This window comes from Vigna radiata, chromosome 5 (genome assembly GCF_000741045.1).
Source record: "Vigna radiata var. radiata cultivar VC1973A chromosome 5, Vradiata_ver6, whole genome shotgun sequence".
Classification (NCBI taxonomy): Eukaryota; Viridiplantae; Streptophyta; class Magnoliopsida; order Fabales; family Fabaceae; genus Vigna; species Vigna radiata.
The window spans coordinates 1,222,735-1,247,215 of NC_028355.1; the positions used below are offsets into that span (position 1 = coordinate 1,222,735).

Consider the following 24,481-nt stretch of genomic DNA (forward strand, 5'->3'; position numbering starts at 1 on the left):
CTTCCACCGCGAAGCAAGAACGCGTCAGTGTCGACATCACTTTCAGACCTGTAAAGCCAAACCAAAAAACCATAATCGTGTTACTTCTTGCACAAGAACTCGAAGCCATTGCAACACCCACCTTAATCGCATCACTCCGCCATTAGCGAACCACTAGCAGCTCTCACCAGCATCGAACAGAAACACCTTCATCCATGAAACCCATTCATTTATGTGTCGCATCTGCAAAGAGGAACACCAAATCAATTTCATCAGTTCGTCTTCTCTTGCGTTTTCCTCTCGTGCCTCCACATCAAAATCCAAAAACCTGCAAGAATCAAACCAAGAACCAGGACAAGTTCAATTCACCTGAAACACCATTAGATTGTTCACAGTGTTGCCGAGGAGAAGAAGCGAAACCCTTTCGCGAGGAGAGACTAGGCGCTAAAGCAGGAGTATTCCCCCAATCTGAAACCCTAATTGACAGGGAACTTGGCAGCGCATTATGTCAATTTAAGTCCACGTATTAAACTCTTTGTGTCATGTGTTTTCAAATGCCAGCTCACTTAGTCATCATGTTTAAATTTTGATGCCGTCCAACAATACAGTCTTTATTACTTTAATTTTTCATAAATAGGGTCCAAATCGAATTACTTAAAAATAGAAGAACCTAATTAACGCAAAACTGAACAAATATGGACCTCCAATCTATTAAACCATCTATTTATGATTATAGGGTCATACGTAACAACTTTTATTATTATTTTCTTTTAACTAAACTAAATGTGATTGTGATACCTTGAGTTTGGATCGGCACATTATAGTGAAGCAGAAGCAATAACAACCTCGGACCTCATCGATTACATATACAGCTCCCAAATTCCAGGTTCAACCCACCAACGTGCGAGGGACACTTATTTAAATTCTAAATCTCTTACGCATGGAATGACGTAAACTCCATCAAAACATATAAAACAACATATAGTAATAACCTGTGTACCTTATTCCATCCAAATAAATATTTTTCAATTTTTTCTTTTCAGAATAGAGTTAGATTGAATCAACTTTTTAGACAAAGCAATAATATAACCCTCACACTAAAAACTCCTAATCATTTATTAAACCACATTAATATGAGTTGATTGGTGATTCAGTTGGGTGGAATTGTTCCTTTATAATTCTTTATCTTTGATGCCAACACTACTCATCAAATTGTCCTGTATCTTGGCGCTTGCAAAAGGCCTTCTGATCATCCATCACTAACAGTACTTGCAAGCCAATCAAATCAAAGATTCTTCGCTTGGACTTTGTGTACATTTAGTTTCCAATTAATCAAAAAAATTGCTCAATCACCCCATTAACTTAATATTAAACTTCACTTAATGGCTTATATATATCTTTTCTAGTCACTAATGCAGATCAGAGAGTTTGTTCATCTTATAATTTTGGTTTTCAAAATTTTATAGGTATAATTTTCTTAATGGCTTATATACCTTTCTAGTTTTTTCACTTATTCTATTCATAATTAAACATAAAAACATTCCCTATATACATGAAGTGAATTTTATCTAACAGTTGAACAGGAACATCTCCCTTTCATTCCTATAAAAGCATCACATTTTCACATGATACATGTCACAATATACAAATAACAAGACACTTAGACACAGTGTGTCTGTCTAACACATGTATGCGTATTCGTCTATATATACAACGGGATTCGATCTGGTCATTGATTCTGAGTGGTGTGTTATAGTCAAAAGAGTTTCTGGGGCATCGAGAAATAAAAAATGGAAGATAGCTTTGGAGGCAGTTCCTCGAAGGACAAGTGCAGCATCAAGGAACAAGACCAGTTGCTGCCAATAGCCAATGTTGGTCGGCTCATGAAGCAGATTCTGCCGCAGAATGCAAAGATCTCGAAGGAAGCAAAAGAGACAATGCAAGAATGTGTGTCGGAGTTCATAAGCTTTGTGACAAGTGAAGCTTCCGAGAAGTGCAGAAAGGAGAGGAGAAAGACAGTGAATGGTGATGACATTTGCTGGGCATTGGCTACGCTAGGATTTGATGACTATGCTGCACCAATGAGAAGGTACTTGCACAGATTTAGAGAGCTTGAGCAAGACCATAATAATAGTAAGCTCAATCATGATGAAAGATAAGGATGAACTGTGCAAACTGCGACACCAATTCCTATGCTTACACAGTGAACCAGCAACATATTTAGACCAGTTTGAGGTTTTCCTCGAATGAAATATGTAATAACTTCGTTGTCTTGCCTAGAACATAGACCTTTTTTCTTGTCTTTCATATATATATATATATATATACATACTTCAGGTCTTTGTGGTTTCTTGCAAGTTGAGAAATTTCAGTTTATGAAGTTAACTTCTCCCTGCAAATCGATCAGATACCAAATTCAGCATTCTCCCTTGATTCAAGAATAGGAAGATTCAGCTTTCAAGCAATAAGCACCAGTTTGATCTGAGTTCGTTTTGGAACTGGCTAACTTTTTCACTTTTGGCTGATTAATTTCCTTGAATTTTCAGACATTTGTAAGTTATGTTTGTGTTTGATTTTATCTTTGTGGTTGATTATCTTGTGCTAATCTTAGTACAAGTCAGCATTGTCGTCGCCAAACACGCTAGCTCAAAGTTACTTTTTAGGGTTTCCTCATATAGCGAATATATTAATTAGTACATTCATGCGTGTTTAATCTACTTTAATTCAGCTTTAGACTAAGGTTAGGGTTTCACTAACTCATAATTTTTAAAGTTGGGGCCACGAATTCTACCCACTTGATTATTATTATATTTATTTAAAGTATGTGGTAGGTTAAATAACTGAAAACCACCTCCTATAAACAAAAAAGAAAGAATAATAATATGAAGTTTATTCTGTTTAATTATATATTTATAATATAATACGTTGTTGTTCTTTCTATTCAAATGTTGCATTGAGCCAACATGTGAGAGGAAATCAAGGACGAAAATCAAGGAACAATGAACCAACCAAAATGATTTTGTAGGTTGAAAATTTTATAATGAAGAGCATATAAAATATATAAATATTATTATTTTGGATAAAGGAGTAAGAGGTATCCAATTAAAAGGAGCAAACATGAATTTACACTGTATTTACTCTTCCCTATATATGGCAACCAAGGTACACTTTGCCATGGCCAATCATAACTCACCAAATGTCAACCACACAATTGGCTGCTTTAGAAAGTATGTAGCATATTTAGCATCTTGCTGTTTGGACTTACGTGTGTCAATGTGACTAGGTTAATTAGGTTAAGTGTGCCAATGTAACTTGGTTAAAAGGTAAAAATTAATAATAGTTAATTAATGTGAGCTTTCAAAAGAAGAAACCCTTGTATATTTGGTCTTAGTGACTATAAACAAACTTATATAATAGATTATGGGTATCACTTGAATTTTCTCGAAAATATAGTATCAGAGATACAAGATAGGTGGTATTTATCTCCTTGTACTAATGTAAGGTTGGGATGAATTTAAGTTAATCAAAAAGAGTTTTTAATTGGGTGGACTGCATTGATGTCACATGCCATGTAACTGGTATGATACTATTTTAAATCATGAAAACAAAGTGGATGAAGACATTTCAAGGAAAAAGATGCTATATATAATTAAGTCAATTGACAAATGGAATAACTCACATTTAAGAAGATGCTATATACATAATATTATGTTGTAAATGTATACATTGTCTTCGTATATATGCGAAGAAAGTTATGCCTTCATTTTAATCTTGATTTATTTGAATTGTTGTTTTGTTTTTCACTTTTTTTTCTCCATGTGCTTTTTGATATCCAACTACACTTTTGATGTATCATGCTAGAAAATAAATTTATTCATAAAATTTTTCTTTAAATAGAAGAGTGTTATATCCAAATTTAGCATATCATTTGTTTGATTTTTTTTATCGTGTGATTAAACAAAATAAGTGTTAAACATAATTTTATCTGTCGTACAGTAACATATATAACCCAACAAACACATGTTGTGTATGTAAGCATTGTTTAAAATGTGGTTCATCAGACTAATGTATGTATCATGTATAAAAATCCTTTGATAAGTTGTTACTTGAATAGACTTTCCACAAATATACTTACTTAAATAAGTTTTTGTTTGAGAATATAATAAGTGACGAGTATGTTAATATGCATTAGATAAGTATCTTAATTCGCTAATTACATTAATTTTGCAATTAGACAAATTTGTTCATATGTTGATCAAATGAATAGAGCGAGAAACATTAGATAAGTTTAACAATACATATTAAACGAGTTTGTTCATATACTGATTATATAAGTATAACAAAAGAATTAGATGAATAATTTCATACATTGATTAGATGTGTATAAGAAGACACGTTAGACGAGTATGTTCATACACTAATCAAATGAGTTTTACAACACATTAAACAAGTTTGTCCATATGAGTTTAGAAATATACATTAGACGAGTTTGTTCATATACATATTAGATGAATTTATTAATACACATTAGACTACTTCATTCATTCTTTAATTAGACGAGTCTTGCCTACAGTGCACGAATTTATTCATATATTGATTAGACGAGTATAACAATACACATTAGATGAGTGTGTCCATATATTGACTACACGAGTTTAAAACACGTATTAAACGAGTTTGTCAATACACTGATTAGGTAAGTCTAACAATACACATTAGATCAATCTTTTTATACATTGATTTGTACTTTTAATGAGTCTACTTTAAATATTTTTATAGAGTCTACTCTATTTTTGCACATGTTTTATCCTTTGTTTTTTACAATGTCTACTATTTATATATTTATAGACATATTAACTTTCTAATATAAATCGTTTTTCAAGAAATCATCTCAACCTAATACATATAATTGGTACATCTTAACCTATGGTGGTATAGTATATCTCAATCTAGAATGGTCTGATACATCTCGGTTTATGTTAGTCTAATATATATATGGTGGCCTGATATATCTCAACCTATGTTAGTCTTATACATCTTGGCTTATGTTATCCTGATACATCTCAACCTATGGTGGTTCGATACATCTCAACTTATGTTAGATTGGTACATCTCAACCTATAGTGGCCTGATACATCACAGTCTATGCTGGCCTGATACACCTTGACCTATGTTAGTTTGATACATCTTATTCTTTGGTGGCTCGATATATGTTAGTCTATGTTAACTTGGTACATTTTAGCCTATGTTCCTAATACATATCAATTTATGTTGGCTTGATACATCTCAGTCTATGGTTTGCCTGATACACCTCAACCTTTGTTGGTCTAATACATCTCAATCTATGTTGGCTGGTATACATCTCAACTTATGTTGGCATGATACATTTCAGCCTATGGTGGCTTGGTATATCTCAACTTATGTTAGCATGGTACATCTCAGTCTATCGTGGCCTAGTATATTTTAGCTTATGATGACCTCATACATCTCAACCTATGATGACCTGAAACATTTTGCCTATAATGGCTTGAAACATCATGGCTTAAGATGGCTTGGAACATCCTGACCTATGATGGTCGAGTACATCTCGACCTCTAACGTCCTAAAATATCTCCACCTATAATGGCCTTAATGTTTCAGCCTAAGTTAACTCTATCATTTTGGTTAACTGGAAATATGACTAGGGTTAAAGAAGGATTACACATGTCATTAATCAAAGTTAATTAAGATAATTATTTCTAAGTCCTACCATGTAAAGGTCCATAAGTCTAGTATAAATAAAATTATTCACGAAATAATTAGGAATATTATTATAACATTTACTACTATTTGACGCACTTGGCTAACTTAAGTGTCAAAACATCTTGTACAAAAACACTTCCTATTGATCTTGAAGAGACGTATAGACCTAAAATATCTCGGTTTGAAAACATGAAGTTGGAAACATATCTTATATTAATCTAATCTAATTCCTAAAACATTTAGGTTTGAAAAGTAAATAAACAATTTTCATAAGATGATTTTGATATTGTAGTAACAAAAGTGGATTTTAAAATTAAAGAAGATGTAATTTTTATTTTATCAAAAACTTAAAAAAATATTAAATTATTATTATTTTAAAAATAAAAATATATAAGTACCATTTATTATAATCTCAAACTCCTTTATTCAATGAAATCCTACAAGATAGTTTACAACATAACCCATAGGTATTTATTATGTAATTACATACATATAAACTTCATTGAAATTATAAAACTATTTATCAAATGAATAATGAAACTAATTAATAAGTAAATAAATGTTTCAGGTGGCACAAATTAAATAGAGTGACGATGTCCCAAACAAAATCAACCAGATCACAACAAAACTAATTTTCTTTTTGTAATTACAAAATCATAAAATTGGTAACTGGTCATGCACTAGTTATCTTGAATGGACTAATTTTACTTAGAAGTTTTATAAAAACAATGCATATAATTTTTTATTCAACTAGCATTTTTTTATATTGTCATTTTTTATTCATTGAATTAAAGATTAACCCAATTTATATTACAGTAAATAGATATTAGTATGAGAAAAACTATTTTAAAAGTCTTATCTCCATTCAATTCAATTGCTTCTTATATTTAGTGTACGTTTATTTGGGTTAATTTGATATTTTGTTAATCACTTAACAAGCTGGGCTTGCACGTCTGCTCCCTGGCCCTGATACAAATCTCTTGCAGTCTTGGTCCAATAACAAAATCTGTTTCAATTTTATCTATTAAATAAATAAATTTAATCACTAATTAATCCTATTTTTTTATAAAAACATTCCAAATCCCTGTGTAATGATTTTATACAAGATATCTCATTTAAATTATAAAAATTTAAGAATACGGTTTTTATATGTTTCTATAATTTTGAACTAATAAAAGTTTTAAGTTAAAAGTTACTAATAAGTCAATTTTATTTTTAATTCATTTCAAAATATTAAAAAAAAAAATAAGTACATTATATATTTACCCAAAAAAAATATATATACTTTTATATAATTTTTAGATGTTTGATAAAAAAAACTTCAATCCAATGGTGAGTATTGGATAAAAGACGCATGAGCTTGGATGACCCAACTGAGTTAACAGTTAAAAGAATTAATTCAGTTTATATATTAAAACTCATTTTAAAAATTTTATAAGAATTGAAATAGAAAATTTAATATATTGTTTTAGGTAATAACATTAATTAATATTTTTAAAAAAATACAATAATTAATATGTAGAGAATTTTACATTAACTATACGCAGAAAAAAATAATTGCCAATTCACAATGATAAGTATTTTAATTGTAAACAATCCTACATGATGATTTTCTTTACCAGGATAATAGAGAAAACTAATTAACTAAATTTATAGTAAAATAATAAATTATTATTTTTAAGTTCATACTGGTTTAAATTTATTACTTTTTTTATCAATTGGCTAATTCGAAATAAATTTGTTGTTATCTGAAATATTATTTGATTAGAGTAGAATCAAATCGTCAAGTTAATATCTATTTATATACACTTTTTCTTATCTTAATCTGCTAATATGCTTTCCAATTATAAAATTATGATGGAGTCCTGATTTTAAAAACCAGTAATATTTTGAATATAATTATTTATTCCGAATATGACCATTTATCTTAATCAAGTTATTTTAATATTGTTTAGATGTACTTGGTAATAAAATAAAAGATATATGATTAAAATCATCAGTAAATAAAAATAGAAATATTGAATATGGATAGAAATGTGAAATTATTCATTATTAAATATTAAATTAATAAAATAAAATATTAAATCATCAATAATAGTTAGATAAAAAAAATATAATGGTATTATGCAATATATTGTATGGTTGAAAAATGTAGATAGTTTGGAATATGTCGTAGCTTTCAAAGTGTATAAGTTAGTTATTTTAGTAAGATTAGTAAAATATTTTGTTAACTTAAAAATATTACTAAAATTAAAATAGAAAAAATATCTTATATTTTGTTATATAAAACGGATTAATCTGATTAAAATAATATAAAAGGTGTGAAAAGAGTAACAGAAAAGAATTGGACTGGACTTATAATCAAAGGTTTGGTTCATAATTTTTTGTTTTTGTTTTCTTTTACTTTTCATTGGTTTCTCAAAAACAATCACAACACAACCTGCTTGCAAATCCTCTTCTTGCTCCTTCTGGAATTAATCATCTTTTTCTTTCATCCACGGTTTCTAGGGTTTCGCTTCACTTTCACGGTTTATCGTCTTTCTACGGTAACGCGTATTTTCTTCTCTCAACCTCACTTCCTTGATTTCCTCCTCTCCTTTTTTCCGGCGCTGCCACGTCGTATATTCGCTTCATTATCTGCGGATTTCGGAATTTGGATGTTCGACATGGATTGTGGTGTTTTCTGAAATAGGATTGGGGAAATCTGTGGATGATTTTGAAATTTACCTGTTTCGGAACAGTTTAGGTTTAAGTTGGGGCTTGTTGTTTGCTGTGATTTATTTTATGAGAGTGGAAATTGTTTGTTTGGAATTTGGAATGGTTATTTATTGTTTTTAGCTGAGGTATGGGGATTGTTTTTCTCACGAGGGTTTATGAACATTTTTTGGTTGTAGATTTTTGCGTTGAAGCTTGGAATTTAGTTTGCCGGCATGTCCATGAGTGAGCGCAAGACCATTGACCTGGACCAAGGATGGGATTTTATGCAGAAGGGCATTATGAAGCTGAAGAACATTCTGGAAGGGCTGCCTGAGCCCCAGTTCAGCTCGGAGGACTATATGATGCTATACACGTATATATTTTTTTGTGATGCTTTGTTTGTTTTCATGTTCAGTCCTATGTGCGAGTTGGGAGACGGTCTTTGGAAAAGAATAATTGCTTTTGTTTTTTGAAATCTGTGTTAGGATTCTTTACATTAGGAGTTTTTTTACTTTAAAGATAATTCAAAAACTGCACTGAGTGTTTTATGTGTCTAAGTAAATTCATCTTGCTTGAGTTGATTGGAAATTTCTTTTTAGGAATTAATTTTATTTGTATTGTATTGCAGGACCATATACAATATGTGCACCCAGAAGCCACCTCATGACTATTCCCAACAACTGTATGACAAGTATAGGGAGTCGTTTGAAGAGTACATCGTATCAACGGTGAGTAATGCAATTATTCGAATATGATAGGGATTCGTTTGAAGATTACATTGTATTTGAATTTCTTTTTGGTTCATTATTTAGTGATTGCTGGTTTGCTAATTCTAGGGCATAGTTGGTTAAACAACCAGTATCATGCCTAATGTTGTTGACCTTTCCTTAAAGCCCAACAACAAACGCATCCTAGTGGGGAAAGAAGCCCCTTTAGTTTCTTTTAAAGAAGGCTATTACAAATAGATATAGGTTCATCTGACGCATGGAGGTCTCAAGGAAAGCATTAGCAGAGTGCTAGGTAGTGCTTAGATTTAATGGGCACAATGTAATTTGTTTTGATCGTGGTTTATGCAAAACTCCAGGACTACTTATACTGGTGTCATGTCTTCTTTTCCTTTTAGGAAAATGTGTCCTCAATGTTATGGTAGTCTTAATTTTAAGATATCCTAAACCAGTAAAAGGTAGGCAACATAATCTTCGTTATCTAAAATAATGTTTTGGAACATTCAATCCCCAATGTGTCAAAAGTGTCCAAATGACATAGCAATAGCTTTTACTTTTGACTGAGTACTAATGAAGAGTGGATGTTTTGGAAGTGAAGGATGCTTTGTTCTGCAAGCACAAAACCAAGTACATAACGTGACAATCAAGGGATAAGAGTTATCTTCTAATGAAGAATTAGTTTTTTATTTTTATTTTTAAGCCTAAAGAAGAATTAGTGGTTGGTAGCTGCAGTTTTTTTTTTTTTTTTTTTGTAGCTGCAGTTTTTTTTTTTTTTTTCAATCAGCTGCAGTGGTGCACAGGCTCAAGTCAGATCCACTTCTAAATAATGATATTAGATTAAGACCGAGGGGATGAGAAAGAGCGTCATGATTCTAGAATTTGAAGAAGATAGTACATAAATCTGGAAGACAAAAGCAATTTTTCCTTTTATTTCTTAATAAGGTTACTTGGTTAAGAAAACTTCCTTATATTATGTTAATTCTGGATGTTTGAGAGAATGGGATAAAATGTAATGGATTGTTTGTGCATATTTGATACAAGTTCATATAGGTTCGTTTCATATCTTAATTTCTTCAATCAGAGCCATAGACTTTAATTTTACTAGAAATAGATTGGTCCTAATTCACTGCTAAAGCTAATTTGAGGGAGGATTGCTGATGTTGAATGAGAGTGTTTTTCCCATATTCTTGGCCAATACGAGACATCTGACCCCTTCAGCCTCAAAACTGGATAAAACATGAAGTTTGCATGGCTGGACTATTTGGGTGGCTCAACATTAACACTGGTTATATTCTGATATTATATTAGAAACAGACTGGGCCCAACTAACCCTTGAAAGCTAGTACAAGGGAGGAGGAGTGCCTAATTCCTACGAGGAATATTTTGGTCATATTTCATGATAATTTTGAACATATTAACAATTTTTCATGATGTATTTGAGTGTTTTGATGTATTTTAGCTGTAAAACTTTTGGAAGTTTGTTTTCAATTATTTTTACAGTTTTATTTGTTACCGTTACTAATTTTGTTCCCAACTTTTCATAAATTAATATCACTTTTTTGTCCAGGTATTACCTTCTTTGAGAGAAAAGCACGATGAATTCATGTTAAGAGAACTTGTAAAAAGGTGGGCAAACCATAAAATTATGGTTAGGTGGCTTTCTCGTTTCTTTCACTACTTGGATCGCTACTTTATTGCTCGGAGGTCACTTCCACCGCTTCATGAAGTGGGGTTGACATGCTTCCGTGATCTGGTAATTTTACAATATACCTTGAATGTTGTAGAATGTATAGTTGAACCATGGATGATCTTATGTCAATTTTTCCTATCAGCTAATCATATTATTGTCAGAAGTCATAAATATATTCGATTTGTCCTGCTATTACACACTAGCTTTAATATTTTTTCGTTTCACTAATGCTGTTTTATTATTAGAAGAGAAATTTATGGTTTTTTATTTTTTCCAGGTTTACAAGGAACTAAACGGAAAAGTCAGAGATGCTGTGATTTCACTTGTATGCTTTCCCTTTTATTTTTTTACACAAAATTTCACTTTTAAAAATTTAGAGTAATTAACCTAACCTATTTGTCCATAGATTGATCAAGAACGTGAAGGAGAGCAGATTGACCGAGCTCTGTTGAAAAATGTATTAGATATATTTGTTGAAATTGGTATGGGGCAAATGGATCATTATGAGATTGATTTTGAAGCTGCCATGCTCAAAGACACTTCTGCTTATTATTCTCGGAAGGCTTCAAACTGGATCCTTGAAGATTCTTGTCCTGATTATATGCTAAAGGTATTATTTCCTTGTGGTGATTGCATTAACTGATTTATTAATTTAGACATTTAGAATATTGTATTTTTTGTCTTCTGTTTGATATTGTATCTTTCATTACAGGCCGAGGAGTGCTTAAAACGTGAGAAAGATAGGGTTGCCCATTATTTGCATTCTAGCAGTGAACCAAAGTTATTAGAGGTATGGTTTACTATCGTTTCTGGTACTTGGTCTTCTACTGTGTTAAATGGAGTAATGTCCGGCAACTTGAAGAAAACAAAGTTCAATTAATTGTTGTGATGATTTTATGTGCTTCCAAATTTTAGTTTCTGAACTTTTATGTCCTTTTTCTATTTTAGAAAGTTCAACATGAACTGTTATCTGTATATGCGAACCAACTCCTTGAAAAGGAGCATTCTGGATGTCATGCCTTACTTCGAGATGACAAGGTTAATTTAAACTTAACATACTCATGGTGCTCGATATTTTTTTTTTAATTATTGTAAATTTATCATAATCTCATGCTTCTTATTAATGGTTAGGTTGAAGATTTGTCAAGGATGTTCAGGCTCTTTTCTAAGATTCCCCGAGGCTTAGATCCTGTTTCCAGTATATTTAAGCAGGTTGTGGCATCAAACCTGTATATACTATTTTCTTCCTTTGTGCATGCCAGTTACAATAGGGTTGTTCTTTTTTTCCTTTTTTTCTTGATGGTTTGTTTGCACTATGTTTCTCTCCTTTGACAACACAGCATGTTACGGCTGAAGGCATGGCCTTAGTGAAGTTGGCTGAAGATGCAGTGAGTACCAAAAAGGTATTTTTCATTATTTGTTTGGTACCTTTTTTTTTTTAGTTTCTGGGTCATTCTCTCCTGTAACAATTTAGGAAAGAGTAGTGTGCTTAGTCTCAGTGTATGTTTTAATAATTCTTTCTAGTGGATTGTGTAAATACTTAAGATGAAGTGATAATTTTTAACTTTGGTGTGGATTATCTTTCTATTCAGGTATGATGTCATGAAATTGGCTTTCTTCTAATATTTATGAAACATTGTCTCAGATGGAGAATGTAAAGGGATTTCTGTCAGTTATTGTCAATATTTCATTTACATCTAATGAAGTGAAAATACATGTTTAGGAATATTTTTTACATAAACAGTTGGAGTAGAGCCATGATATGTATTAGTTTTATTGCTGGAGGATGTGTCATGTGTAACATACACAAGTACAGATAATGTTCAAACCCTGGAGATATGTTTGAAAATATTTTCCATGTAGACAGCTGGAGCCACACGAATATGATTTAGTGATCTATCTTAGGTCTTAACACGGTGTATGTGAATTTGTTTTATTGGAGTTGCCCTTTGTCTTGGAGAATCATCTGGATTTTTTATTTTACACAGATATCAATGGAGCTCAAAAAGTTGTTGAGAGAGCCCCTTAACTTCTATTTACCAAGAGAAATCATAATAAAAATCTTAACAGTAATTAATTATATGAAATATTAAATTGTATTTTGTTTTTATTTAAAGACCATTTCATCAGTCTTCTGCAATCATTGAATGAGACAGTTGTTCAAGTTTACACTTTTAGTGGATTGCGACAATTTATTGGGAAAAATAGAAGAAAGGGAAGGCACAAAATCGGTGTTCCTGAAAACCTGATACATCATCTCATTGAATTCCTGAAGTTACCCGACATATATATGTTTTATCTATCCATCTACATCGATTGTCACTAACTCTTTCTGTAGTAGTAGTTAATGATACTATCGGCCCGATCTGGCCCTTTTTTTTGTGTTTCTGCAAATCTGCTATGAAGTTGATATTTCTATTGTTCATTTTATGTTTATGGTAGGTTGTACATTATTTGAAGTTGCTTTTCAGATAGAGTGTTGTTTCAATGTCCTTATTTTATGAGCAAAATTCTTACTTATCGTGCTGTCAATAGTAGTATGCTTTTGGGACTATTTAAGTTTGCTGCTGACCATTCTGTTTACCTTTTAAATTAAATTGTCTACAGGCTGAGAAAAAGGATATTGTTGGCTTACAAGAGCAGGTAATCTCCTGGTTTTCTAATTATATAATTTTACTGTAATTTATTCATATTTTGGAAGCTGAAATTGATCTCTTTCTTCAGGTTTTTGTTCGGAAGGTGATTGAGCTGCATGACAAGTACTTGGCATATGTGAATGATTGTTTCCAAAATCATACTCTTTTCCACAAGGTTATGATCATTTAATGACTTTGAATTTGTTATATTAAATCAATATGTTATCTATAAGAAGTTTTCATCCTATAGGCTCTTAAGGAGGCTTTTGAGATCTTTTGCAACAAGGGTGTTGCTGGAAGCTCAAGTGCGGAACTGCTTGCAACTTTTTGTGACAATATTCTCAAGAAAGGAGGAAGTGAAAAATTGAGTGATGAAGCAATTGAAGAAACTCTTGAAAAGGTCTGCAATACATTAGTCTAGGTGTTCCAAATACTTTTGTAAACATGATGCCTTGGTTCTGAAATTATATTTTTGTTTTTATTTGCAGGTTGTCAAGTTGCTTGCGTATATCAGTGACAAAGATTTGTTTGCTGAATTTTATAGGTAAAAAACAACTTAGAAAAAGAACATTGTCGTTATGTTGGAAATGTTTCTGAAGTTGTTTGCTATTGCTTTTGAATTGATTTTAAGAACCAAATTTGATGTTCACCACAAGCTTTACTATTTCTTTTCTTGCGTGTAGCAGAAAAGCGGAGGGTTATTTATGCAGAAAACTTAAAAGGCCAAATAAAATATGTTAAAATGGAAACCAATAGAGACAGTATTCGGGTATAAGGAAAATGAATGGAAAGTGGATTGCAACTATTTGAAAATTTAATTTTTCATTCTGCATACCCTTTAAAACCGGATACCTTTTTATTAGCTTTTCTTTCTAATATTTCAACACGACTAGGAATATTTTGTTGTTTTTGTGGCAAGTGACTATAGGATACTTATTGATTCTATGAACTAATAATATGGAAGCCAGTCTGTATCCTTTTTGGTTTTGGCCTTTTGGGTGCTTTAACTCTTTTCACTCTGTAAAGTTGTTTGTATTTTATCATACATCACACTTTGGTGCATCTTCGTGACATGATTTACGATACAGTGGTGGTTCATCATTGAAGTGCTGTTTTCTGTGGCTAAAATTAGTGTCTACATTGTAGGAAGAAACTAGCTCGAAGGCTTCTGTTTGACAAGAGTGCCAATGATGACCATGAGAGAAGCATTTTAACAAAGCTGAAGCAACAATGTGGTGGTCAATTTACCTCGAAGATGGAAGGAATGGTTAGTCTTTTCAAGTATTTGTAGATGGAGCTAGCATGCTGTATTCAACTAAGTAGAATGAGTAAAGAAAACTTATTTTCTTGTGGCTTCTACCAGGTTACAGATTTGACACTTGCAAAGGAGAACCAAACAAGCTTTGAGGAGTATTTAAGCAATAATCCTAATGCCGACCCTGGAATAGACTTGACAGTTACAGTTCTGACTACTGGCTTCTGGCCTAGTTACAAATCTTTTGACCTCAATCTTCCAGCAGAAATGGTATTTGGTTTTGTTCATAGGAACTAATTATAATTTATTGTCCAATTATTTGATACAACTTAACTAGATGAGTTCGTTTTTGTTTAAAACACCTCTTGTATACTTTTAGGTCAGATGCGTTGAAGTTTTCAAGGAATTTTATCAAACAAAAACCAAGCACAGAAAACTTACATGGATTTATTCCTTGGGAACCTGCAACATAAATGGGAAGTTTGATCCAAAAACTGTAGAGCTGATTGTAACAACTTACCAGGTTATAATTGTTGGCACCCTTATGTGTTTTCTAGTGTATCTGTCTTTGCTTCTCTTTTGTATGTCTACAGATATTTGTATGGATTTCTTTGTACTTACCAAGTTTTGTTTTCTGATTTTCATTAGGCTTCGGCATTGCTTCTATTTAATTCCTCAGACAGACTGAGTTATTCAGAGATAATGACTCAGTTAAATTTATCTGATGATGATGTTATTAGACTGCTCCACTCCTTGTCATGTGCCAAATACAAGATTCTTAACAAGGAACCAAACACAAAAACAATATCTTCGACAGATTATTTTGAATTTAATTCAAAATTTACAGACAAAATGAGGAGGATCAAGGTGCAGTTATCTTAAAAATCTCGTCTATTTGTTTAGTGATCTTGATTTGTCTAATTTTTTTTACTGAATTGAGTGAGACTGACATTGACACGTAATTGATCATGCAGATTCCTCTTCCTCCCGTTGATGAGAAGAAAAAAGTAATTGAGGATGTTGACAAAGACAGAAGATATGCTATCGATGCCTCTATTGTGCGTATCATGAAGAGTCGGAAAGTTTTAAATTACCAACAGTTAGTTATGGAGTGTGTTGAGCAGTTAGGTCGCATGTTTAAGGTTCGTATTTCACCCCTTTCCTAACAGAATTCTCGCTGCTTATACTTGTTTCTCGAAATCATGAATAGTTAATATGAAATAATTAATTTGCATTTGCACAGCCTGATGTCAAGGCAATTAAGAAGCGGATTGAAGATTTGATTTCTCGAGACTACTTGGAAAGAGACAAAGATAACGCAAATCTGTTCAGGTATTTGGCATGATTCGGTCTTGACGAATTTGCAAATGAAGATGTGGTTACTGCAGTTGCTACAAACAGCAAAGCAAGAGGATCATATTTGAACATGCAAATATCATCGGTTCCTCCATAATTTCCTTGGAAAGAGGAGCTGCGAGTGCTTGTACATTTTGCCTCCATATCCAGGTATGGATTACTACTGTAGATGTGTGCCCATGTTGGAGAAATTGTAATGAATTCCATAAGTAGGTCCAGCTCACTTTCACTGGCACCTTCATCCTTTTTCTTTCGATTGCTGCAGTTCCATATTATATGACTTAGTTGATCCTGTGTTAATTATTTCTCCCAACCCACATAAAAGGAAATAGAAATCGTGTAACTCTAGTTTCAGTTAAATTGTAGTTTGATTGTCATCTTCCAAACCATCAAGTGAATGGGTATCTCAAGTATTTCATGATCAATGTCATTACTCTCCTCCCAAACTACTGTCCCCTTTTCTTATGTGGCAATGGAAAGTTTTCTTGAGTGAAAATTGCAAAGGTTTTGAAGTTGAAAGCTTCATCAAATTAGTACGTAAAATATCAGAACATTCATTTTAACTACTGGAAGTATACCGATCATTGTTTGTTACCTAAAAAACATAAGTGATGTGTATGCATTTAACAGCAATAATTTTTTTTTTTCATAATTTTGCATTAGCTTTTTTTTCAACAATTAAACCGGACCAATTTTTTATTTGCGAATCCACAATACTTCTTTATGGTTTTAAAGTATTAAAACTTGAGTGATAATCCAATGGGTCGAAGTTTCGATTAATTGTCGAGTAAATGGATAAAAATTGAATGATGTAAACTACTATTATAAGTAAAAGAATACATTTATTTGTGTCATATATTTGTACTATTTGCAGATTCGAAGTTTTAAAATAAGAATTACATGTACATATATTTAACATGGTAGTAGGGTATAACTTTATGAAATTAAAAAATTTCTTGACTGAACAAATAATCGGAAAGAGAAAGAAGCACTTGGTTTTATTTGTGGCGGTTGAAATTGGATTGATATTTTGATGAGGAGGCAAGTTGTCAAATGATATTTGGTGGGAAATTGTAGTGAATGAAGCAAAATAAACGGCTAAGAAAAGAGAAAAAGAAAGTAGTAATTTTAGATTATGCATCTTTTTTTCCAATGGGACCCCTCCACTTCTAATTCTTTTTGCCTAAACTAGTGTTGGAAATGAAAGTTCAAGCACGTTCTCATTATAACAACTAAATTATTTTCTAGTGCCTAACTTATATAGGCCTTCCTATTGTTTTCTCCTTCCTCGTACTTGGTCATAATTTCCACACCGTGAGTTTAAATTTTATGCTAGATAAAAATAAAATAAAGGTGAAAGAAAATTTATAAACTTATTATTTTGACCTTTTGAATTGAAATTAATATAAATTATTTGATGTGTTCTAGCTGTTATTGAACAATTCTGCTTAATCCTCTCAAAAAGATTTATTAGTAATACTATATCTAAGTAATTAACATAATAGATAAATATAGGGTGACATATTTTTTAGTACTATAACTTTAATGAGAAACTAAAATTTTTCATGTCTTAAATTTTGATATATTTTGATTTTAAATTTTAAATTTTTTTAGTGTAAGACTTTTTTTTCAACTGACATTGAAATAAGATATAGTGTGGACGATTTAAATATTAGCATTAAATATTTACCCTATCAAATAAATTGAATATGATTAAATTAAAAAGATTATTTTCGTTTTATTTTTAAAGTTTGAATATCAAAATACATCAATCAAATAAATAGAGATGAATTTAAAACTAAAAACATTTAACCCATAAATATATTATTAATCATATTTGCTTATGATTGTGTCTCCAAATACTATTACCATCCACTTCGCTCAAATATAATAGAATAGTAGTTTTAAAAACCACGTTCTTTTGATTGAAACCACTTCCAATGATAAATATGAAATGATGATTAGTGACATAAGTGCCCTAATGCAAGCATATTAGTATTTAATCAACGGGTTTAAATAAAATGCAATATTCCTTCTCCTTTTGTTTAAAAATGTTATTCAAAGAGTTAAAAGAGGTTACTAATACTTTTTTTTCTTCTCCAACTCTTTATTATTTGTTAAAAAAATTTATTAAAAGCTACCAAATTGTGAATAGGAATCACTAAACAAAAAGGAAAATCAGAAATGCTTGTAATTTTAATAATTTTCACCCAATAACAAAAAAATATATATATACATTTTAAAACATAAGATACAAGTGCTTGTCAGTTTAGAAATATCCAAAGGATTTTGTGATTAAAAAATTTAAATAAAAAATAATTTATATACACACATGTCATGAAGTATATTTTAAGAATAAAATCACGATGAAAATATATTTCAAATAAAATAAATGTTAATGTATATCACTATAGCATTACTCGAATAAAAAATGTCACTAAATAGAAATTGGCGTTGTACTTTTGTTGATTGTTTTAGCTGCACTTAGTTAGGCAGCATATTCATGTTTCACCTTTGTTAGGCAGCATTTTATGCCTCAAAGTTTTCCTCTACAAGATAAAATAATTAATATATTGTTAGATGTATAAACAAATTATGTAATTAAAAGAAAATATTTTAATTCTTGAAATGTCAAATCATGATAATGTCCATCATAATTTTTATAAAAGTAATACATAATTCATTGTAATAAAACATAATAAATTATGATGATCCGTAATTAATAAGGAATATTTTTCTTTTCATTTTCCATATAATAATATATAATTAAAAATAATAAATAAAATTGTTAATAAAAATATTATATTATTTCATTTTCCACATGTTGAATCCCTTGAGTTCAATTAAATCAATTATTAGAAGTGTATAAGAGTGAAGAACAACAATGAAAAATAAAAGTAGATAAGAAAAAAAAAACAATCAAAAATAAAACTCTGAAAAAATAAAAAAAAATATATTAAAATTAACTTTTTGTTAAAAAGTATTTATTTATTTTATTAGACGTAGTAATCGATTATGCTTGAAAATAATAATGAAAATTAATTTTTTTTTATTAAAAGGTATTTATTTCTTGATTAGAAATTGTAATTAATTATACTTAGAGAGATAATTAATTACTAATATTGGAAGAACTCCTTTCCTGGATTCACATTCAAATGTTTAAATGACATTACATAGAAGGAATTTGAAGGGTGGAATGAATAGCAGAAAAGGAAGATTGAGAATAACTTTATGAACTAAACTGTTTGATTAATGGTGAATGAAGTTAAAGCACCCAAATGTCATTTCAGCTAAGAATCACAACACAACTTCTTGTGGGCTCCCTTTCCTCTCCCACAACATTTCTCTCCAAATAAAAAATTATTTTCACACATTAAAAAAATATAAAAGTTTATAATTTTATAATTATTTTAATATAGTGATTAGTGTCAAATGAATATAAAAATAAAAAAAATACAGAAGTTTACACTTTTATGATTATTTTACCTTTATATTTTATGTGAAATGAATGTAAAAACGTTTTATGATACCATTACTCCATAATATGTTATGGTACCCTTATCCCTTTCCAAATACTCCACATCATCATTGGTATTGGGACAATGGAGTGAAACATTTTTATATTAATTTGACATAACACAATTATATTCATTTAACACATATTATAAGAGTAAAGTAATCTTAAAAAAGTAAACTTTTGTACTTTTTTAAAAATATATATAAGAAAGATAGTCTCAAATAAACATAAAAAGTTTGTTTTTCAAAGTATCATTTTTATTATTGTATTTATTATTTCTTCTTAATATATCTATTAATAAAGGTGCATATAAAAAATGTTAGAGAGAGCAAAGGTGATGTCTTTATTCGTGATGTTTTTTATTATGTGTTTTGGACGAATAATGTCCACATACCAAACATAAAATAAGAAGTCACTAGTTTTTCCATTGAAAGCATAGCATATGCAGATTAAGAATAAGAAACACTGAGTGAGTGTTGTGTATGTGACCCACATTCACACTCTCCTACATCACCCAACTAATTTCTTTCCCTATTTTTCAACAAAAATAGAAATGAGAGATTTGACCATGATGTCCAACATAATTATATATACACACACAGTCTAATTATAGTACTATACTCCTACCTAGTTGGGGAGCATCCTAGTTTGTGTTTTTGGTTTGGATCTTTGCAAAGTCCAGTGTCTTTTTCCCTTGCAACTTGTTTGTTACATAGTGTTTACTGTACTCCCCATGATTGTATCTTCTATACATGCATGGGTGGTTTTCATCCACAAATTCTGGCATTGGACCAAGCTCTACCTCATAGCTGGGAGCAAAAAATGTCACAATTGATAGTCTATCTTTCTCCTCATGAGCCACTGCTCTATGCTCCACACTCCTGTATTTTCCATTTGTAAGAACCTGCATCATGCAAAAAAGGATCAAATCTAGCATACAAAACAGCTCAAAAAGGAATGACAAATGAAGGAAAGAAACTACTACTCCTCGTACTACTACCAACTTTGTTAGAAGTTTCACGTTGATTAGAGATAAAGTCAATTCAAAATGTATAAGTGAAGTGCAAAATTCGTTTTACAAGCCGGTTTGGTTTGTGGGATTGCATTAGACTTAAAATCTACGCTTTAAGATAATATTTGAATCATGATTAGAGTTTGATATTTCTTGTTTCTTATTATCGTAGACGAGATGTCTACAGGAATAAACATAAAAGGAAAAAGAGAAAAAAAGTGAAGTAGCCTTACTTCTATCGTGTCTCCAATGTTGATGACAAGAGCATTTGGAATTGGCTGAATAGGAAGCCATGTATTGTTCTTGAGTATCTGAAGTCCCACTGGGCCTCCCTTTGCTTGCTGCAGCACAGTGAGAGCACTTCCATCTGAATGGGGACTCAGACCCAAAACCAGGTCAGGCCTAGAACATGGAGGGTAGTAGTTCATCCTTATGGCTTGCACTGATACACCAAACATCTTCTCAAACACATCCCCTTTCAAATCCAGGCCTAAAGCTATGTCTTTCAACAGATTATAGCACAGTTTCCTTATTTCTCTTGAGTACTCTTCCACCGTTTCACTGTCATATTACGAGATTTATATAAAAATCTGAGATTTTGATTCAAGAACTGTGATTTGTTCTCATATGGAACTGTTATGTGCATTATAACATTACCTGAATCTTTCTGGTCTCTTTGGCCATAGATTTGGGTTCCTTAGATATTCAGGTTCGAGTCCAAGAGCAAACATGTTGCACCAGTCCAACTTCTGGTCCTCTGAGAAAACAAAAGCTTGTCCGTATCCTTGAACAGTACCAGGAGCCATAGGGTATTTCTGTTTCTCTTCCAAAGGTAGCATGAAAAACTCCCTGCTCAGGTTCTCTATTCTCTCTAGCAGATTGAGGTCAATCTCGTGATTGATTACCTAATGATAATGATGACCACTACCAACATTAGCTTCCACGAAGGAATATGTCACAAAAACATGTGCAAGTTTGATGAGTTAATGAAAGTAGTGTTATCAAACAATAGTAGTGTTGCCAAGAACCAAATGGTATTCACCTGAAAAAATCCCCACTCTTGGCAAGCAGTTGCAAGATTGAAAATTTCGTCTTTGTTTCCTTTGGTAAGCTTAGAAAAATCAATGACAGGCATGTGAGTATCTGGTGGAGGAAGAGGTGTGGTAGGAAGTGTTGGTCTGTCTGTCATGTCTCTTACAAATCTGTGTGGAACTGTTCTTGGCTTTGTTTTTCTAAGCTCTTGGACATCATCAATATGCCCAACTTTCACAGGAGAATTAGGTACAGGAGCCATGGAAACAGAATCTGGACACTACACAATCACAATGCCTCTTACTCTATATCTCAACCCTCTCAACCATCTTCTATTTATAGTGGAATTTAGACCTTTATGACGTTGCATATTAAAAATTACCAACTCATAATAATTATGCATAATTGGCACATGAATCATGTTGTTGAGTGAATTTGACTTCCTTTCACACCCTACTCCCAAGTACTTAATATCTACTCTTGCATCAGTTGAAGTCTTTCATTAAATTATCAGATATTATCGATCAAAGTTTCACCACGACTAAAAATAAGACTAATAATATATAGGTTTAAACCTCTTTTTGGTCTCTAAGTTATGAGCGGATGTTCAATTTAGTCTCCGCTTTTAAAAATGTAAATCTTTGATTCCTAAGTTATAAAAAATGTATTAAATGAGTCCTTTTTTGATGTTCATTATCAAAGTACAAAGAGTAATCTAAAGTGCTGTTATTATTAAGAAACAAATCAGAGCAATCTAAAGATGTAGCAGTTGTTAAGAAACAACCAAAAACAGTATTTCAAGTCAAAAAAAGACTCATTTGATACATTTTTTATAATTTAGGGACCAAAGATTTACATTTTTAAAAACGGAGACTAAACTGAACATTCGTTTATAACTTAGAGACAAAAAAAAGTTTAAACCTAATATATAAAAGAAGTGACTGCAAAACTCGTCTTAAAACCCGATTTTGTAGTAACATACATTTAGAGCAGTTTGGTGGGAAGAAAAGAAGCAAGTTGAGAGTGATTTGCAAGTTGAAGAAGTGAGATTTGAAGTGGTACCAAAAATATACCTTACCATACCATACTTTGCATTGGCATTATAAATGACTGATTGGGTTTGGAATCATTATTATGGACATTTGGTGCATTTTTGAGACTCCATGATCAGTTGTGACACCAATAATTTATCGGCCAATGAATGCAGTTTAGAAGGAACAGAGCTCTTTCTTAATGCCTTTTTCTCCGTCAAAAAGAGGAAGAAATATCTATGGAAGTGCAGATGCCACATGCTAAGTGCTGTAACATACACCACGTCCTTTTCTCTATGCTAGTGCTACAATTTAACAATTTTAAAACTTCTATTCTGTTTCCATGCTATTGGTTTCTAAAATCATTAATCAGTCACTAATAATTAAGCAATCAAAATGAATGACATCAAACTTTACTTCCTTAGTAATATTATAGCCACAAAATTATAGCATCAGCTTTGAATCTCTTTCCAACTCTTAATTAACTGATATGCGTGATATCATCAACCACATCACATGTTCAAATACATTAGGAAGTATGATTTCCAAGAGGAAATGAAATTACATTAACACCCCCTATTGTCTTTTTAGATATTACATTTACAATTTTTTACTTTGAAAACATTTTTCAAGCATCTTATGTAGATTGTATATTATTATATAATATATCTATATTAAGAAATTCATAACAATGTATCAAAGTGACTCAATTTAAGGTTAAACTAAAAATAAATCGGTTTAACTTGACTCATTCTGTAATGAATAAAAAAATTGTAATACATTTAGATTCACATGTATTAGTATATTAATGAATTAAATATTTTTCTTTCGATTTATTTTATATATTTTTGTAGTACAAAGTATATCAAATATTGTTTGAATGATATGAAAGTAAAAAAGTGTAGTAGTATAAGTAGTAGGACCATTGACGAAAGAAAATGCCCCCATTTTGCAGACCAAATATAGTGTAATATGTCATGCTGCCTTTCTCCACCTTCCCACGTTTCATCCCTCTTACTTTTTCTCTCCCACATCTCTTATGGTTAAGGTAACAGTTATCATTTTCATCGTATTAACACGAAAATGATGTTAAAATATTATAAAAAAATACGGTTAAAATATCATTATTTATTGATTTATAAATTACATTATAAAAATAAGAAATGAAACTCAATATTATTCATTGTATAAGAAATTACTTATAAGTTTTTGGATTAAGAATTACCATTAAAAAAACATAATTGAAGCATAATTTGATTTGACCTGCATTATATGAAAATTAATGTGACTTATAAGAATCTTTGTACCTAACAATTATTGATTATATAGTTTCCTAACTTGGAGAATTTTAGTGAGGCAAGTTTTCTTATATGATGCCAATAATACAAATGATACAAAGAGAAAGGAACAAATTTAAAGTTGTGAGTGGAGAGTTCCACTAAAGGTATATAGATACTAACAGCATGCTGCACTCTGTGTCTATTGAAATGGAAATATATGCAGAAGAAAGTAAGATGGTATTGGAATCACTGAAAAATTACACACAACAAACAAACAACACATTAATGGAGGTTTCGTTGCTTTCTTTTTCTAAATCCTGCCTTCTTCAATAAGAAAATTATACTTTATTATTATTTCTTACAAAGTGAAAAATCATAGATAATATACTTTAATACATCTTTAGATTAAATATAAGTACCTTTATAAATTAAATATAGTTTTTTTTGTGTTAAATATATTTTTAGATTTTAAATTTTGACATAAAATTAGAATTTTTTTATTTTTTATAATTTAATTCTTAAATTTTAA

General features: G+C 30.9%; 3 protein-coding genes across 3 annotated transcripts; 2 read left to right on the forward strand and 1 right to left on the reverse strand.

Annotated features, from left to right (window-relative positions):
- Nucleotides 1-1,769: 1,769 nt before the first annotated feature.
- Nucleotides 1,770-2,138, forward strand: LOC106760042 (nuclear transcription factor Y subunit B-5-like). Its single transcript, XM_014643480.1, has one exon. The coding sequence runs from the start codon at nucleotides 1,770-1,772 to the stop codon at nucleotides 2,136-2,138; it is 369 nt and encodes a 122-aa protein (XP_014498966.1).
- A 5,964-nt stretch (nucleotides 2,139-8,102) lies between these two features.
- LOC106762288 (cullin-1) lies at nucleotides 8,103-16,526 on the forward strand. Its single transcript, XM_014646113.2, has 20 exons — nucleotides 8,103-8,267; nucleotides 8,616-8,791; nucleotides 9,047-9,146; nucleotides 10,711-10,896; nucleotides 11,111-11,158; nucleotides 11,240-11,443; nucleotides 11,546-11,623; nucleotides 11,782-11,871; nucleotides 11,965-12,045; nucleotides 12,174-12,236; nucleotides 13,441-13,476; nucleotides 13,558-13,644; nucleotides 13,720-13,869; nucleotides 13,958-14,013; nucleotides 14,616-14,736; nucleotides 14,833-14,994; nucleotides 15,104-15,247; nucleotides 15,373-15,591; nucleotides 15,699-15,866; nucleotides 15,968-16,526. The coding sequence occupies exons 2-20, from the start codon at nucleotides 8,652-8,654 to the stop codon at nucleotides 16,067-16,069; spliced, it is 2,235 nt and encodes a 744-aa protein (XP_014501599.1). The 5' UTR covers nucleotides 8,103-8,267; nucleotides 8,616-8,651; the 3' UTR covers nucleotides 16,070-16,526.
- A 3,473-nt stretch (nucleotides 16,527-19,999) lies between these two features.
- Nucleotides 20,000-21,949, reverse strand: LOC106761386 (protein SRG1). The gene is made up of 4 exons (XM_014644937.2): nucleotides 21,652-21,949; nucleotides 21,267-21,514; nucleotides 20,843-21,170; nucleotides 20,000-20,501 (listed from the first exon to the last, which is right to left on the reverse strand). The coding sequence occupies exons 1-4, from the start codon at nucleotides 21,901-21,903 to the stop codon at nucleotides 20,241-20,243; spliced, it is 1,089 nt and encodes a 362-aa protein (XP_014500423.1). The 5' UTR covers nucleotides 21,904-21,949; the 3' UTR covers nucleotides 20,000-20,240.
- Between the last annotated feature and the right edge of the window lie 2,532 nt (nucleotides 21,950-24,481).